Raw genomic sequence first — 16257 nt, forward strand, 5'->3', positions numbered from 1 at the left:
TTGGCAGTTGGCAGAATTAGGTTGAAATGCAGCAATCTAACCATTGCACACTATAGAAGGGAGGGAGGGAGGGAGGGGAGGGAGGAAGGAAGGGAGGGAGGAAGGGAGGAAGGAAGGAAGGGGGGAAGGAAGAACAATAGCCCTTAGACTTATATACTGCTTCATAGTGCTTTTCAGCCCTCTGTAAGCAGTTTGCAGTCAGCCTCTTGCCCCCAATAATCTGGGTCCTCATTTTACCCACCTTGGAAGGATGGAAGGCTGAGTCAACCTTGAGCCTGGTGAGATTCGAACTGCCAAATTGCAGGCAGCCAGCAGTCAGCAGAAGCAGCCTGCAGCACTGCACTCTAACCACTGCGTCACCATGAGTTTGCTGCTCTTTAGCTCCTGCCTTGTTGAATGTGAGAGCTACCGCAAGTTCCTGCTGCAAAGAACATCCCAGATGACCTGTTCTGATTGTAGAAGATGGCCTTGGAGACATCTGGCTGTCAAGGGTGGTGGAGACATCTCCAAGACCTCCTTCTACAACCACCACAGGTTGAGAGCAGACCTTGAGATAGCCCTCCAAACCTGAGAACGGCTTAAAATGCCCTTGTGAAGAAGACATTCACTGCCAGTTAAGTTGACCTGACCCAGAGTGGAGCAAGAAACTTGTGATAACCCGATAAACCAAACTGTTGATAGTCACTGACCAAGTTTGAAAGATAGTATGGCTAGTGTGTTGACCTTAGTAGGAAGGCGTATTTCAGAAGGTCATCCAGATGGGCTTATCAAATACATTCCAATATCATACTACTGCTTACCCTATCTCTGCCTAAGTCTTTTCTTTGTATGCATGGGGCCAAAGATTTATAAATTTTGCTTTTGTTTAGCACTGCTTGGCAAGAGGCTAATGCTCTGCGGGGGAACACAGCGCATGCTGTTTTATGGTTTGTACCGCTAATAAATTTATACTGTATCTTCAAAATGAGTGGGTTGTTTTAGGTGAGCCCCATTTTGGCTACAACATGAGGCATTATAGTTCAAAACAAGCACTCTTGAGTTGCACTTGGAAATCAGTGCAAATACACAGCCTTAGTTTTGCAAGCATGGTCGAGAAAGGAGACAACAAACCAAGATCCCTAAATAAGCCAGGTTCCTACTAATGGAGACAGGATGTAGTATGGAAGAGGAGTGTTCCCAATGTCTACCCTATTGCACCATGCACGCAAGAAACAACAACAATGTTCTAGAATCCGTGATGATCTGTTTGCACAAACTCAACGAGACCTAAATCAGGAATAGGGAACTACAGCCCCTTTACGACTTGTGGACTTCAACTCCCAGAATTCTTTTCCCTACCTCTGGCAATAAATCAAATCAACTGTCCTGCTTACTCTTAGAAGCAGTTCATCTGATGGTTAAGGAAAGAGTTTTCCTGCCCCAAATTTACCACCAAATTGGGTAAACACAGCTGCCTTTCACAACTGAAACCTGCCAACAACTTGAAACCTGCAGCCCTCTTCTGAACCTCTTTTGGTGGTTGAAGGCAGGGGCCTCCAACCTTGACAACTTTAAGCCTAGAGGACTTCAACTCCCAGAATTCTCTCAGCTTCTTGCAGATTTGATCAAAAGTATAGGAAGTACCAATAAAGGAGAATATCTGTCACTCAGGGATGGAATGAGGGTTGGTGCCCTCTGAGCTTGGTGGTTTTCTTGCAGATGTTTCATGACCCAAATGAGTAACATCATCAGTGTTAAAAGGGAGTGAGGCTTGTGTAGTGGAGGAGGAGGAGGAAGAGGAGGAGGAGGAGGGGAAGAGGAGGACAAGGAAAAGAGGAGGAGGAGAATTGTGGCTTCCTTGGTGCTCTCTGAGCTTGGTGGTTTTCTTCATGACTCAAATGAGTTACATCATCAGTGCTAAAAGGGAGTGGGGCTTGTGTGGTGAAGGAGGAGGAGATGGGGAGGAGGAGGACAAGCAGAAGAAGGGGAGGAGAATTGTGGTGTCCTTGGTGCTCTCTGAGCTTGGTGGTTTTCTTGCGGACGTTTCATGACCCAAACTAGGTAATATCATCAGGGCTAGAAGAAGCCTGAATGAGAGCAAACTCCACTCCCTTGTAGCACTGATGATGTTGCCTAGTTTGGGTCGTGAAACGTCCGCAAGAACACCACCAAGCTTAGAGAGCACCAAGGACCCCCTCAATACAGGAAGTCTTAAAGCTTTGGAAAGGAGCTTGGAATAGCCAAACATTGCAGGACAAACGTAGGCTAAACTTTGCAAGTTCTTCACCAAATGAGCTCAACATCTTGATCCCGATAGCAAAAGGAAAGAGGCGGGTTCACAAAAGGTCGATATCAGGCCAACCTTGGAAGGAGAAATACCTCTTCTTCCAACTCAAATCACAGAAGGTCATCTCCCTAAGTTTACAGAGAGGTTTATACCCCCAATTTATTTGAAGGAGTAGCATCCTGTTCTACCTGAAACTTCAAGGAAGGGTGGATATTTGAGAAAATATGTTATATAATATCTCCGGGAAGTTTCAGTTAGAGAATCCAGGTCAAGACTTTTGCAGGCAATTATCTCAATTTATTCCACAGTATCTCTCTAGTAGCGGGAGGAATATATCAGGATTTCACAAAAAGAGAACGTGATAGCAAGACAACTGGAATCGAAAGATCAGGCAAAAATGACAGGCGCACACAATCAGGACCCCTTGTGAACAAACAAAAGCTTTATTATTAGTCACCTGTGTTATCAGAATCTCGCCAAACTGGTTACATTTATTTGGGAATGGCCAGGTAAGGCTTCGGGGATTCTGAAGTTGGTCAGGCCTGTGCCACTTTCTGCAGTGCAAGGACTCTAAGCTGGCACCCTTCTTAACACCTCCCTCCATTCTAGCTGGAGATTCCACCACAAATGAGCATATTTTAAAAATGTGTCTCTGTGTTCCTGTGTCTGTCATTCCCATCCATCCATCCATTCATGAACCCACCTACCTGCCCGCCTACCTGCCTGCCTGCCTACCTACCTATTGTGGGAAACTATCCCTCAGGAGAATGAAATATTTTGGGGTATATTAAAAAGGCAGGATAGAATATTTCCCCTAAAGGAGAAATTGGGAGAACAAAATCTGAAGGGAGGCAGAAACCAGCACCAGTCTTCCTGCCCCCAGCAGAAACTGAGGAGGCCAGCTTTTAGAAATGGAGATTGGGTCAGCCATTCAGAAATACTGGGTCAGGCAGAAACTCCAGATAAGCAATACAAGATTAGCTCAGACAAACACCTAGGATTTACTTCCCTCCTTTTGCCTATACACCAGCCATGACCCCTACAGGACCCCATAGGAATCCAGAAGGTATAAAACCCACCCACTCTCAATTCCATTTTGTCAGCTGTCCCAGAACCACACGCTGCTGGTGGTTCTGCTTCATCAATAAACCCATTTTCTTTCCAATCAGCCTACATTTTATTCCTGGATTGGAACTAGACCTGGATTTTTCTTCCAACATTACCTACTTGGTTTGTTTCCCCAAAGTTTTTCCACTGTACATTTTCCTGGGCCATCTCATTGCTAAGACTTCTCCAAACCAAAGTTCTTCAGATATGTTAGATTTCAACTACCTTAATTCTCATGGTTGGGAGTGAAGGGAATTATGATTCCGTACATCCCAAAAAATCCCTGAGTTGAAGAAAGGCATTGTAAGAACTCACCGCTTTTTACAAAAATGACGCTGAGGATTGGAAATCCTCTCGCAAACCCTTTTTGGGGGGATAGATTTGTTCACTTGAAGGTTTCCATCATGATAGACAGCCAACTTTTATCCTTGCATTCTCCCTGGCTGACAAGCTAACGCCTACTTTATCACATATTGAAATGTTCTGCATTTCAATGTGAAGCTTCTGGGGGACATGACAGGACACGTTTAATTATGGAATATTATCATCTTATCATTTTTAAAGTGGGATCAGAACAGCCATGGGAAAAGCAATCATACAAAGATGCAGCAGAATTAAAAGGCCAGGTGTCCCCGTCGGAGTCTGAAGCGGGAGTGTAGCTCCATTGGCTGTGGAGGAAACTGGGGAAGGGCAAAGTCAGGTTGAGCAGAGCAGGGAAGAGGTAGAAAAGGGGAGAGGGAATTCAGAGGAAGACCCACGCCCTCTTCATCCTAGGGCACGCAGGGAGGAACGGAGAAGGGAGCAATGTGGGTTGCGTGGCTTATGAGGGAGGAAAGGGCCCTGATTCCCTTCATAAGGCCTACCTGGGGAGGGAGTTTAAAGAAGACGCAGTTTGGGAGGTGTTTTTGTCGGAAACAAACATTGAGTTTATCTGATATTGGCTGCTGTTATGTGAGTTTCTGGCATCCTCCCAATAGATTTGATTTACTACCGTGTTACTTCACTTCTGGAACTCCTTACCTTGCTCTGCTGGATTTATTACCTTATCTTGCCTTGCTAAATTCATAGTTTAAAGTTTTCTGTTTATAATGTTTTGGACTGGAATATCTGTAGTCAAAGGCTGTTGCAGGTTCCTGGGAGAGTTTTTCTCCAGACAGGAAGGTAACCGGAACATTGGGGGCAAAGTTGGAGCTAATAAAGAGATCCTACTCTTTATTCTGGCTGTGTTGCCTTTGTGCCATGCCCCGGGTCATCACACCAGATTCCCAATCTCTGGATGAAAATAAATGTTGTTTTATTCATTGTCTGAAAGCTAATGCAAAGTGCCCCCCAAAAGGACCTTCAGAAATAATTTAGAAAAGATGTTTCTGTAGGGATGCAATCTGGGTGCAGCTCTTTAAAGTATTAGCATCTTTTTCAATGATCGTTCAGCTGCCCAATAGGATCCCAAAGAAAGATAGGGCTGCTTTAATGAGCTGTTGCCAAGATTGATCCAAAGCACATTTTCTGGAATTGAATCTGATGAGTGGAACTAACCTATTGACAGCGTTCCAACTAACAAACTCTAACCCAATAAACTCTGAGAAAAGAATTTCTCAAAGTTCCATTTTATTAGAGTTGTCATTTTGGCACATCTGCAAAAGAACTTCAAAGATCCATCCCCTGCACCCACCAGTCCATCACATAGTCCAATCAAATAATTGTCCCAACTGGAGACATTCCTCCAGACACTCCCTTCCAGGTGCAGAGCAACATGTCCTTGACTTTCCGAGAAAGAATGTTGTTGAGTCTAATCTTCCACCTCACTACGAAATCCTCCCTCCCAAATTCCCAGGCACTGAATTTGGCAGCCTCCAAGCTTCCAAGTAAAATATGGTTTCCAAGGCTGTACATTTCCACACCTATACATTTGCAGGGTGTCCAACCTTGGCAGATTTGTGGACTTCAACTCCCAGAATCCCATGGCTGGCTGGGGAATACTGGGAGTTGAAGTACACAGGTCTTAACGTTGCCAGGGCTGGAGACCCCTACTATAGAGCAACATAATTCTCCTATCCTGTTAAGGCTGAACACATTAAAGAGGACTTAAGGGCTCCTCTGTGTAAGGAGGACACATTATCTTAGTTGGAGGAGGAACCAGAGAAGTTTAAAAGATAAGTCTTTAAATACACCCAACAATGGTGGATGAAGACTGTGAACATGTTTTGAATCTCAAACCTGAAGGGAAAATCTACCAGCCTACATCCATTTCATAGAGCAAATATAATTTGCATTGGACCTGAGATCAGAAGGAGTTTTGAGGGCACTTGAGGACAATGAAGGTCCTTTTAGATCAGCAATGGGAAGAGGAAATGAAAGCGACTTATATGAGCACCAATGAAGACAGTTCATTAAAAAAAAAACCCACCCTATTCTCCAGACAGGAATTCCTGGCAGGAGTCATTTGAGGTTATTCCTTTTCTTTTGCTCAATTAGTCAAGAGCTAGTCAATTTCAGTAATTGGGGATTTCTTTTCCCCCAAGATGCCCCCCGTTTAATGCAAACCAGTAGATTATTTTTATCCCCAATCATCTAAGACCTACAGAGGAGTTTTGCCCTCTTTAATTACTGTTTTTTTTAAATCAATAACCGAGACAAGAGTCCCTATTCAGCTCACTCTAGAAAGAGATCAAGAGGCCGGCATTCATGTATGGATCACCTTATGAACTGTTCTCTAACTCCTTCCAAAATTTAAGCCATATGCTCTCGGCACTGGATTACAATTCACACATTAATTCTGCTTTAAAGATCACTGAACAGGGAGTGGGATTAAGACGTAGACCTGTGATTTAAGATTAAATTTATCCCTGGCTGGAGCAAATTTTGCAGCCTAGAGTTGCTTCAACAAATGGTTTGGTTCTTCTAAACAAAAACTGAAATCCAATCATTTTTAGATTAGGTTTAGATTGTCCAGAAGCTACGGGACAACTAGGTTTCAATATGTAAGAGGCATTTGATAAATATCTGAGCAATATTTCTGCATGCACTAAGCCAACTTACGTGCCATATCAACCTCCTCTAAAATCTATCATGGTTAGAAAATGGAGGATTCCTGGTTTTCTAAGTTCGTAATCAAGTGTCCATTAAGACACAATTTAAATATTTCTGGTTTGCTGAGCAAGTGACAACTGGTTGGTTTGTACAATGAGGAAACCATGGTTTCCTAAGCACAACAGATGCGTCCACACAATACACTGCCAAAACTAAAGAAACTGTGACAACTCATTAGGATGTGTAAATGGAGTCTAACTGGATCAGTCAAGTTAAGTTATCCCAAAGGTGCTTTTTCAAGAGGCAACTGGACTTTGTGGTTTTGGCCAAAAGACTGGATTTTGCAGTAACACCAGAACAGCTACAATTTGTAGATCTCCTCACAGCCACAGAATCAGGGATAATAAACTTAGGCAAGAAAACCAAAAGTACATATAGACTGAGTGAAACCAGGCTTGATAGCAGTAACTGTGAGTGGGATCTTGGAGTCTTAGTGGACAACTAGCTAAATATGAGCCAACCATGTGCAGTGGCAGCCAAAAAGCCAATGTAATCCTAAACTACATTAACAGAGGAATACAATCAAGATCAAGTGAGATGCTAATACCACTCTATAAAGCTTTAGTAAGACCACACCTAGAATGTTGCATTCTGTTTTGGTTACCACATCTTTTACTATAAAAAAGATGTTGAGACTCTACAAAGAGTGCAGGGAAGAGCAACCAGGATGATTAAGGGGACTGGAGGCTAAAACATACGATGAACGGTTGCAGGAGCTGGGCCTGGCTAGTCTAGGGAAGAGAAAGACCAGGGGAAACATGAGAGCCTTCTTCCAGTATTTGAGGAGCTGCCCCAGAGAGGAGGAAGGGGTCAAGCTATTTTCCAAGGCACCTGAAGGCCAGACAAGGAACAATGGATGGAAACTGAACAAGGAGAGATTCAACCTGGAAATAAGGAGAAATTTTCTGACAGTGAGAACCATCAACCGATGGAACAGAAGTTGCCTTCAGAAGTTGTGGGAGCTTCATCATTGGAGGCTTTCAAGAAGAGACTGGACTGCCATCTGTCAGAAATGGTGTAGGGTCTCCTGCTTGGGCAGGAAGTTGGACTAGATGACCTACAAGGCCCCTTCCAACTCTGTTAATCTGTTATTACCCACTCCACTCTTAAAAGTCTGTGAGAAACTGGCAGAACCAGAAGAACAATTCAGGAGGAAGGTATCTGCAGCCCTCGTTCAGGGCCAACACACTCCCTTCCAACCTCACATTCAAGAAAGGAGAGCAGTAGAAAGAGACCTAAACATCACCGTCCTTACAGCTGATAAAGGAAGATGTACAGTCATCCTGAACACAGATGACTACAAGGCCAAGGTGAACCATCTTCAGAATTGGTACGTATGAGACTCTGAAGAGAAACCCCCCACCAGCAAACCAGAAACTCCAAATACCTCTAGATAAAGCAACTTTGGGACAACCATGACCTGGATTACTAAGAATCTCCACAGACATTTATAGGTGGCCTCAATGGCTCTCTAAAAGGGTGCAAATGTCCAGCTGTCTGCAAGGAGTTTAAATCCTTCCATGCCCCTCCCTGCAGTCAGAGCTGAAGAAGCTTCTTGGATGAGAAGCAAAACGTCTTCAGGGAAAAACCAGGAAGTCCAGATGCCTCTTGAAAAAAGCACCTTTGGGACAACTATGACCTGGATGACTGAGAATCCCCACAGACATCAAGTCAAGTTATTAAACTCCAGAAGGATTTCTAATATCAAAAGTAGGAAGATTCTGCTTATGAGTTTCGAATGTTTGTAATTTGCAAACAAGTAGTTTCACGCAGGAAGTTGCACATACAAAAAAAGAACCAGGGATTAGAAGTAAATTACCACTAACCAGCACAAAGCAGAATCAGGGGTCAACTGAAAACCGATTGTGTCCCTGTGATCTGTTTTAGTTTTAAAGGGTAAGAAGAAGTCTGGCTCCTTATAATTCACTTTCCCCAAATTATTTTTTTTCTTTTTTCTTTTTTTAAAACTTGCTGTGGAAATCTCTTAACTAGATAGTAACAATAAATGCAAGTAATTGTTTTTAACCTGTCAGGCTGAGAAAGGGGAAAAAAAGATACCATAGAGTAATCAACATTAAATTAAAAGTATCGCTTTACAGTCCTTTAGAAAGAAAGAAACATTTGATGTAACTCTTTTGAACAGCAATTGGTCTATCCCGTTTGTGGTCTGAGATTCCCTGAAGTTCAGGGTACAGATACAAAATTAGATTATTCCACGTTCACAGCTTCCAATGGGATAAATTAAACTGTTATTTGCAATAGTTGGGGGATCATTTTTGTTTAATTATTTTACAGGGTCACACAGTGCATCTATGGGCAATGTACAGCAAAAGCAATAATCTCCAAAATAAACACTCTCTCTCTTCTCTCTCTCTCTCTCTCTCTCTCTCTCTAGAGAGAGAGAGAGAGAGAGAGAAGAGAGATTTATATTATAGTATATATAGTAACTAATAGATACAATGGTGTCTGAACATGATAAATAAACTTAGGGATGTCCCAAATCCATCTTTCTGGTGAGTTCTGCACACATACTACAAACCCCCTTTTCATTAAAAAAAAAACCACCACCAAAAAAACCCTGATCACATATAATAATTATATTCCAATCTTTGAAACATCTTGATCCAACAAGAACCTTCCAAAATCACTAGGAATTATTTTGGCACAACTTTTCTCTCTCCCTCCCTCCCTCCCCCCCTCTTCTCTCTCCCCTCTCTCCCTCTCTCCCCCTCTCTTTCTGTTTCCCTCCTTCTCTTTCTCTCTTTCTGTTTCCCTCCTTCTCTCTTTCTCTCTTTCCTTCCCCTCTCTCTCTCCCTCCTTCTCCCTCTCTCTCTTTTTCTCTCCCTCTCTCTCTCTTCCACCTCTTTCCTGTTTCTGTCTCTTTCCCTCTCTCTCCCTCCCTCTCTCTTTTTCTCCTCTCTCTTCCCCTTCTCTCTTTCTCCCATCTCTTTCCCCCTCTCTATTTCTGTTTCCCTGTCTCGCTCCTTTCCCTCCATCTTTCCCTCCCCTCTCTCTCTCTCTCTCTCTTCTCTCTCTCCCCTCTCTCTCCCCCTCTCTTTTCCTCTTTCTGTTTCCTTCCCTCTCTTTCCCTCCCTCTCCCCTCTTTTTCCCTCTCTCCCCCCTCTCTTTCCCTCTCTCTTTCTGTTTCCTCTCCCCTCCCTCTCTTTCCCTCCCTCTTCCTCCTTCTCTTTCTCCCCTCTTTCCCCTCTCTTTCTCTTTCCCTCTCTCTCTCCTTTCCATCCCTCCTTCCCTCTCTCTCTCTCTCTCTCACACACACACACACACACACACACACTTTTCCTCTTTTTGCCATCCCCAAATTCTCAAGAGATCCCCAAAAGCGAAGATGGGTCTATTTCAATGGAGCTTTCCAAGAACATCCTGGCTGAACTCAACCACTCTTCATCCTCCTGCCATCAACCAGAGAGAAGAAGGCTGGCTGCATCCTTCAATATGCCGGATATTTAATCAGGACATTGTCTTTGTGAAAAGGGAAAATCAGAGTCAGAAAAAGGAGAAACTTAACCCATAAAACTGACATCTAAGTTTTGGGATTCTAGTTCTAGAAAGATTGTGGGGAAGGGGAGACACGCAAGACCCCCCAAAAATGTGCTGTGAAGAGGCTTAAGTAGTAATACAGTGCCCTCTAGCATTCTTCGATCCGAGTCCTCGTCAAGCAGACACCAAAATTGTTCTTCTTTTCTCTCTTTTTTCTCTCTCTTTGACCAGAAATCCCCTAAATTCTGCATGCGTGTACCATTTCTCTCCAGTCTCCGTCTCAGGCCCCCTGATCCGGGGAATTAAATCCCAACTGTTCCACAATCCTAATCCCTTTCAATACAGGTTTCGATGTGAGCAAATGAGGCTATTATATAAATAAGTGCTTTTTTTTTTTTTTTTCAATGAACAAGGTTGCAAGCCCGATGCAAAACACACTTGGGGTGTGTAATAAAAGTCTTGTTTATCCAGAGGTGTTTCGTTTTTTTTCCCTGATTCCCGAGCGGTATCTAATGCTTCATTCATTCAAGTCCGTCCGTCTGTCTATCCATGCATGCGTGTGTATGTCCATGTGTCTCTGTATATGGGTGTTCATGGGTGTTTTCAAAGCATCCCTTGTTCACCCCAAAAAAGTTGTATCAGGACACATTCCAAAAAGGCCTGCGTTTTATTCTTCTCGCTGAGTACATCATCAGCGCATCTACCTCTAACAAAGGCATAAAAGTCTAATTCTATAGGTCACTAATTCTAGAGGCCCAGTAAATCTCAACCTTGCCACAAAGACCATTTCAAGATGGAAAGTTTCCAACTGGGATTCCAAAGAGAAGGAACCTTTTTGGCTCTTACACTGGCCTTTTCATATAAAACAGAAAAGATATATGAAAAGATATCATATAAAACAGAAAAGATATATGCAAATAACACTCTGGAGTAATTTTAACAACATGGCACAGTCTTTCTTTCTTTCTTTCTTTCTTTCTTTCTTTCTTTCTTTCTTTCTTTCCTTCCTTCCTTCCTTCCTTCCTTCCTTCCTTCCTTCCTTCCTTCCTTTTCCTTTCTTTTTCAAATCCCTGCCTCCTATGATAGAAGTATCTCACTCCACCGCCTTCTAATTCATGGACACAAATAGGCAACACTTATTGCATTTTACTTAGTCCTTTCCTCTCAACCAACTCCTCTTGGAGCCCGATGCATTTTGGGGTTTTCCATTGATAAGGGCAGAGATGCAAACGGCGCCTCCTCTAAATCAGGACTTGTATAATAATAAGAAGACGGGGGGCACCCTAGGGCACAAGTCTGTAGGTCCATGCACCCGAGGCATGTTTTTTAAAAAAAATTTATTGTACTTTTCCACAGTTACAAACCACTCGTGCGTTCTTTACAACATTTTCACATATCTACATAAATACATCTGTGTATACTTTTAATTCTTATTTCTATTGTCTAACCAGCTATACCACTTATCCCAGACCGTATAATATTCTGATTAACACCTGGGGCATGTTTTAACGGGCTAAGAAAATCCGTATTTATGTATTTAATTCCACCCCGCAAAGGGTGGTTGTCCTTGTACCCCTTCATGACAGAAGCACAAACCAACCCAAGCAGTAACTTGCAACAACTGGGTGTTTACGCATTGCCTGCCAAGGGTCACCCACTCGTCTTTTTTGCAACATGCCAATGGAATTTGGGGCAGACTCAGAAAATGTGGCTGGAGAGAGATTGAAGACATGTCTGATTCTGAAGCAATCGGGGAAATTATTATATTATATCATATCAGGATTTCTTTGGGGGAAGGGAAGGATTGGAAAGGACTATCTGAATTCTCCAAACTTATGCAAGCAGGAGGAGGAAGAAAACGTCAAGAGACCCAGAAGAGCAATTACGAAGTTCGTTCTTTCTTTCTTTCTTTCTTTCTTTCTTTCTTTCTTTCTTTCTTTCTTTCTTTCTTTCTTTCTCTCTCTCTCTCTCTGTCTCTTTCTTTCTTTCTCTCTCTCTCTTTCTTTCTTTTCTTTCTAAAAAAAGAAAAAGCTTTCCCAAGCACAACGTCGAGAGAGATCAACATCAAGCCAGTTGGTCAGTCGCTCCTCTCACCCTCCACAATCCGTCGCGCAACCCGGCCTTTGCCCCCAGCTCAACCCCGACGTCCACCGCTCCAAAGCGCAACCCACCGAAACGTGCCACGCGAGACGGTGGAAGCTCGTCCTACTCTCCAGCGCAGCCTTGGGACGGGTCCAAGGAAGGGCATCTATCTGTGCAAGGCTTCCGAGGAGTAAAGCGGGGGCGGGGGGAGGCAACAAGAAGGCGCATCAGCAAATGGGGCAACTTTCCCCCGGGGCGGGAGGGTGGGAAGGCGGCAGAGTCTGGCTTTTAACCTAGCTAGCAACCTTCCCCAACCTCTTTCCAAAAGGGCCCAGGGATGGGGTGGAAGGGCGACGGTCGGGGAGGGGGAGGGACACGTGAGAGGTGTGGCAAGCAGCAAGCTTCAAGAGGAGGAGGAGGAAGAGGGGGATAGGGAGGGAGGGAGGCGAGGCGCGCCACTGCGCCAGCATCCCTTACGCAGACTTCGTCCAGCCGGAGGAGCATCCATGCCCAACGTTGCGGGCTCCCCGGCTCCCAACCTCCTCCTTCCTCCCTCCGCCCGGGAGCATCTCCCCACACTGCGGTGAAGCTCTCCTCCCTCCCTCTCCCCTGCAGGGTCGGGACTACTGCGGTTGGGGGGTGGGGAAAGGCGACCCCCTCCCTTCCCTTCCCCTCCCTCCCCTTCCCCTCCGGCTTTACCAGGCGAGCTTGAAGCCTTTCATCAGGACCGTCACGAGCAGGCGCTGCCCGGCTCCTTGGCCAGCCCCGGATGCCTCCGGCGGAGCGGCTCCCAAGACATACTGGACCAGGCCGGGCAAGCGGAGGCTGCCGTTGCCGCTCTTCCCCCCGCAGCCGCCGCCGCCGCAGATGCGCGCAACCCCGCCGCGGCTGGAGGAGCCGGTGGAGCCGGGCCAGGAGAGGCCGCTGGGGCGCAGGCGTGGACGGCGGCCGGGCACGGGCTTGGCAGAGCGCGGGCAGCCCGGGCAGGCCAGCGAGGAGGAGGCGGCGGAGATCATGCCATGGTGGGGGCCGCCACCGAGCTCCCGCGGGACGCCGCTTGGTCGGGCTACCCAACCTCCTCCTCCTCCTCCTCCTCTTCCTCTTCCTCTTCTCCTTCTCCTTCTTCTTCCTCGGGGCGCCCCGGAGCAGCGCGGCTGGCCTGCCCACTCACCCGGCCGGCCGGCCGGCCAGCCCTCTGCCCGCCCTTTAAAGGCGCCCGGCCGAGGCAGCCAGCCGGAGTGGCAGCAGCCGGCGCCAGCCGGCCAGGAAGATGGGGCCGAGCCGCACTGGCCCCCGCCGGAGGGAGGGACGCTGCTGCTGCTGCTGCTGCTGCGGCCGCCGCCGCCGCCGCCTCGCTGGCTCAGCCTCCGCCCGAGCTGCTCTTGCCAGCCCGGCGGCCGTCCGGGACCGGCGGGCGCGCGCGCGCGCCCGGCAATTCCGGGATCCAAAGCGGGCGGGGAGGGAGGGGAGGAAGCGAGAGAAGGAGAGAAAATGAGGCGGGAGGGAATGAGATAAAGAATGAAAAAGAGAGAATGAGAAAGAAAGAAAGAAAGAAAGAAAGAAAAAGAAAGAAAGAAAGAAAGAAAGAAAGAAAGAAAGAAAGAAAGAAAGAAAGAAAGAAAGAAAGAAAGAAAGAAAGAAAGAAAATGAGAGAGCAAGAACGAGATAGAGAATGAGAAAGAAAGAGGGAGAGAGAATGAGAGATATAGAGAAAATGAGAGAGAATGAGATAGAAAACGAGAATGAGAGAGAGAAACGAAAAGTGAGAGAGAATGAGAAGAGAGAGAGAACGAGAGAGAGAATGAGAAAGAGAGAGAATGACAACGAGAGAAATGAGAGAATGAAAGAAAAATGAGAGAATGAAAAAGAGACGGGGGGAGAAAGAGAGAGAGAGAAAATGAGAAAGAGAGAAACGCGCGCAACCTAGCCGGCAATGGTTGGAGCCCGGAGATGCGCGCCGGATGCGCTCGGGATTGGGCTGCGTCCTGGCGCGCCCGCCCAACCGCGCTCGGCCCCAGGCTTGCCGGCTTGGATCGGGACGCAGGCGGCACTTCCCCCCACCGGCTGCGATGTTATCCTTGGGGGTGCAGGGAGAGAGCTGGAGTTTCCCTGGCCAAAATGGGAGGGGAGGGTCGGGGAGGGGTCGAAAGCGGAGGGGGACGCCTGGGCGCTGAAGACCCCTGCGTGGGGCAAAGGCTGGAAAGGGGAGTGAAAAGCATTTCGCTCCGGATCCTGAGTTCCATTCTCGGAGGTGTGGTTCCCCATCTCGGCGGGGCCCCCACCGCCCCTCTTCTTGGAAGGAGAAGGGTGGGGGCGCTTTAATAATTCGATAAATAAACCCTTAGTAACTCGGATGCAAGCACGTGCTCCGAAAAAGGGTCTTCCTCCCCAACCTTGGCTTGCAGCTAGTTGCCACCCCGTCTCCTCGTCCCCCACTCCCCAGCTGGGGGTAGCCTTTCCCGGAATGAATAATTCAGAGAAATTGGGGAGGAGGGGTGGGGCTGGCGTTGCGATGATGTGTTTTGTTTTGGTTTTTAAAAAAATCTTGAGAAGCCGCTTAAAAGTCACTTTTAAGATTGTCCTTGAAAAAATGGCCCAGTGGGGAAAAGTCCAGAAAGTGTTACAGATAACAGATCATCAGAGTTGGAAGGGATCTTGTAGGTCATCTAGTCCAACCCCACCCCACCCCCGCCGCCCAAGCGGAAGACCCTACACCGTTTCTGACAAATGGCCGCCCAATCTCTTCTTGAACGTATGACATTCAAGAAGAGATTGGACTGCCATTTGTTTTATTTTTTTTTAAGATGGGGGCGGAGGTAAAATAACAGAGTTGGAAGGGACCTTTAGAGATCTTCTAGTCCAACCCCGGCTCAAGCAAGGAACCTTAAACCAATTCAGACAAATGGATCTCCTATCTTTTCTTGAAAACCTCCCAGTGATGGAGCAACCCACAACTACTGGGGATAATCCGTGCAAGCAATTGTTCTAACTGTCCGGAAATTAATTCCTTCATTCTAAGTGGGTCCTTCCCTCGGTTAGTTTCCCTCCTTCCATCCGTAGCTTCTTGTCCTGCTTTCAAATGCTGGGGGGAAAATAGTAGGTTGATCCCCTCTGATTGTTTTGCATCTCCCAGGGATCCTCCCCTCCCCTTCAGATCCCCCTCCCCGCTCAGCCCCTCGGGGTCCCTTCCTTCCAGCCCTATGATGATAAGGAAGAACCTACTTCCAATGTATGGAATCCATCACCAGGGGTTGCGAAGGCAGCTCTTATTTTAGCTGGCTTCAGAAAGGGTTAAATAAATGTAAAAGTAAAATAACAGAGTTGGAAGGGACCTTAGAGGTCTTCTAGTCCCACCCCTTGCTCAGGCAGGAAGCCCTATACCATTTCAGACAAGTGGCTGTCCAGTCTCTTCTTAAGAACTTCCAGTGTTGGAGCATTCACAACTTCTGCGGGCAAGTTGTTCCACTGGTTAATTGTTCTAAAACTATTAGGAAATTTCTTTCTTTCTTTCTTTCTTTCTTTCTTTCTTTCTTTCTTTCTTCTTCCCTCTCTACTTACTTTTTTCTTCCTTCCTTCTTCCCTCTTTCTTTCTTTCTCTCATTCTCCCTTTCTCTCATTCTCTTTCTTTCTTTCTTTCTTCCTTCCTCTTTTTTCTTTCTTTCTTTCTCTCGCTCTCCCTTTCTCTCATTCTCCCTTTCTCTCATTCTCCCTTTCTTCCTTCCTTCCTCCTTCTTTTTTCTTTCTTTCTTTCTTCTTCCCTCTCTACTTTCTTTTTTCTTCCTTCCTTCCTTTCTTCCTTCTTCTCTCTCTCCTTTCTTTCTTTCTTTCTTTCTTTCTTTCTTTCTTTCTTTCTTTCTTTCTTTCTTTCTTTCTTTCTTTCTTTCTTTCTTTCTCTCATTCTCCTTTCTTCCTTCCTTCCTCTTTCTTTCTTTCTTTCTTCTTCCCTCTCTTTCTTTCTTTCTTTCTTTCTTTCTTTCTTTCTTTCTTTCTTTCTTTCTGTCATTCTCCTTCTTCTTCCTTCCTTCCTTTCTTTCTTTCTTTCTTCTTCCCTCTCTACTTCCTTTTTCTTCCTTCCTTCCTTTTCTCCTCCTTCCTTTCTTTCTTTCTTTCTTTCTTTCTTTCTTTCTTTCTTTCTTTCTTTCTTTCTTTCTTTCAGTTTATTTTTAACTCGCAATGGGCGTCTTTGCCCCCAAAGGAGGATGTCTTATTTCCTA

At 45.8% G+C, this 16257-nt stretch overlaps 1 protein-coding gene across 13 annotated transcripts in view; it reads right to left on the reverse strand.

Annotated features, from left to right (window-relative positions):
* Positions 1-16257, reverse strand: part of GRAMD1B (GRAM domain containing 1B) — a 134042-nt gene that overhangs the window by 65537 nt on the left and 52248 nt on the right. Inside the window, exon 1 of one of the 13 annotated variants that reach the window (XM_087939140.1) lies at positions 12743-13315. The exons of the other annotated variants lie outside the window; for them this stretch is intronic. Within the exon in view, the coding sequence (XP_087795266.1) occupies positions 12743-13059 (317 nt within the window). The 5' untranslated portion in view covers positions 13060-13315. Of the gene's footprint in view, positions 1-12742; positions 13316-16257 lie in introns of those variants that run through there. 13 annotated transcript variants of the gene reach the window in all.

Source organism: Pseudonaja textilis, chromosome 9 (assembly GCF_049901715.1).
Source record: "Pseudonaja textilis isolate UNSWEBS1 chromosome 9, rPseTex1.2, whole genome shotgun sequence".
NCBI classification, from domain to species: Eukaryota; Metazoa; Chordata; class Lepidosauria; order Squamata; family Elapidae; genus Pseudonaja; species Pseudonaja textilis.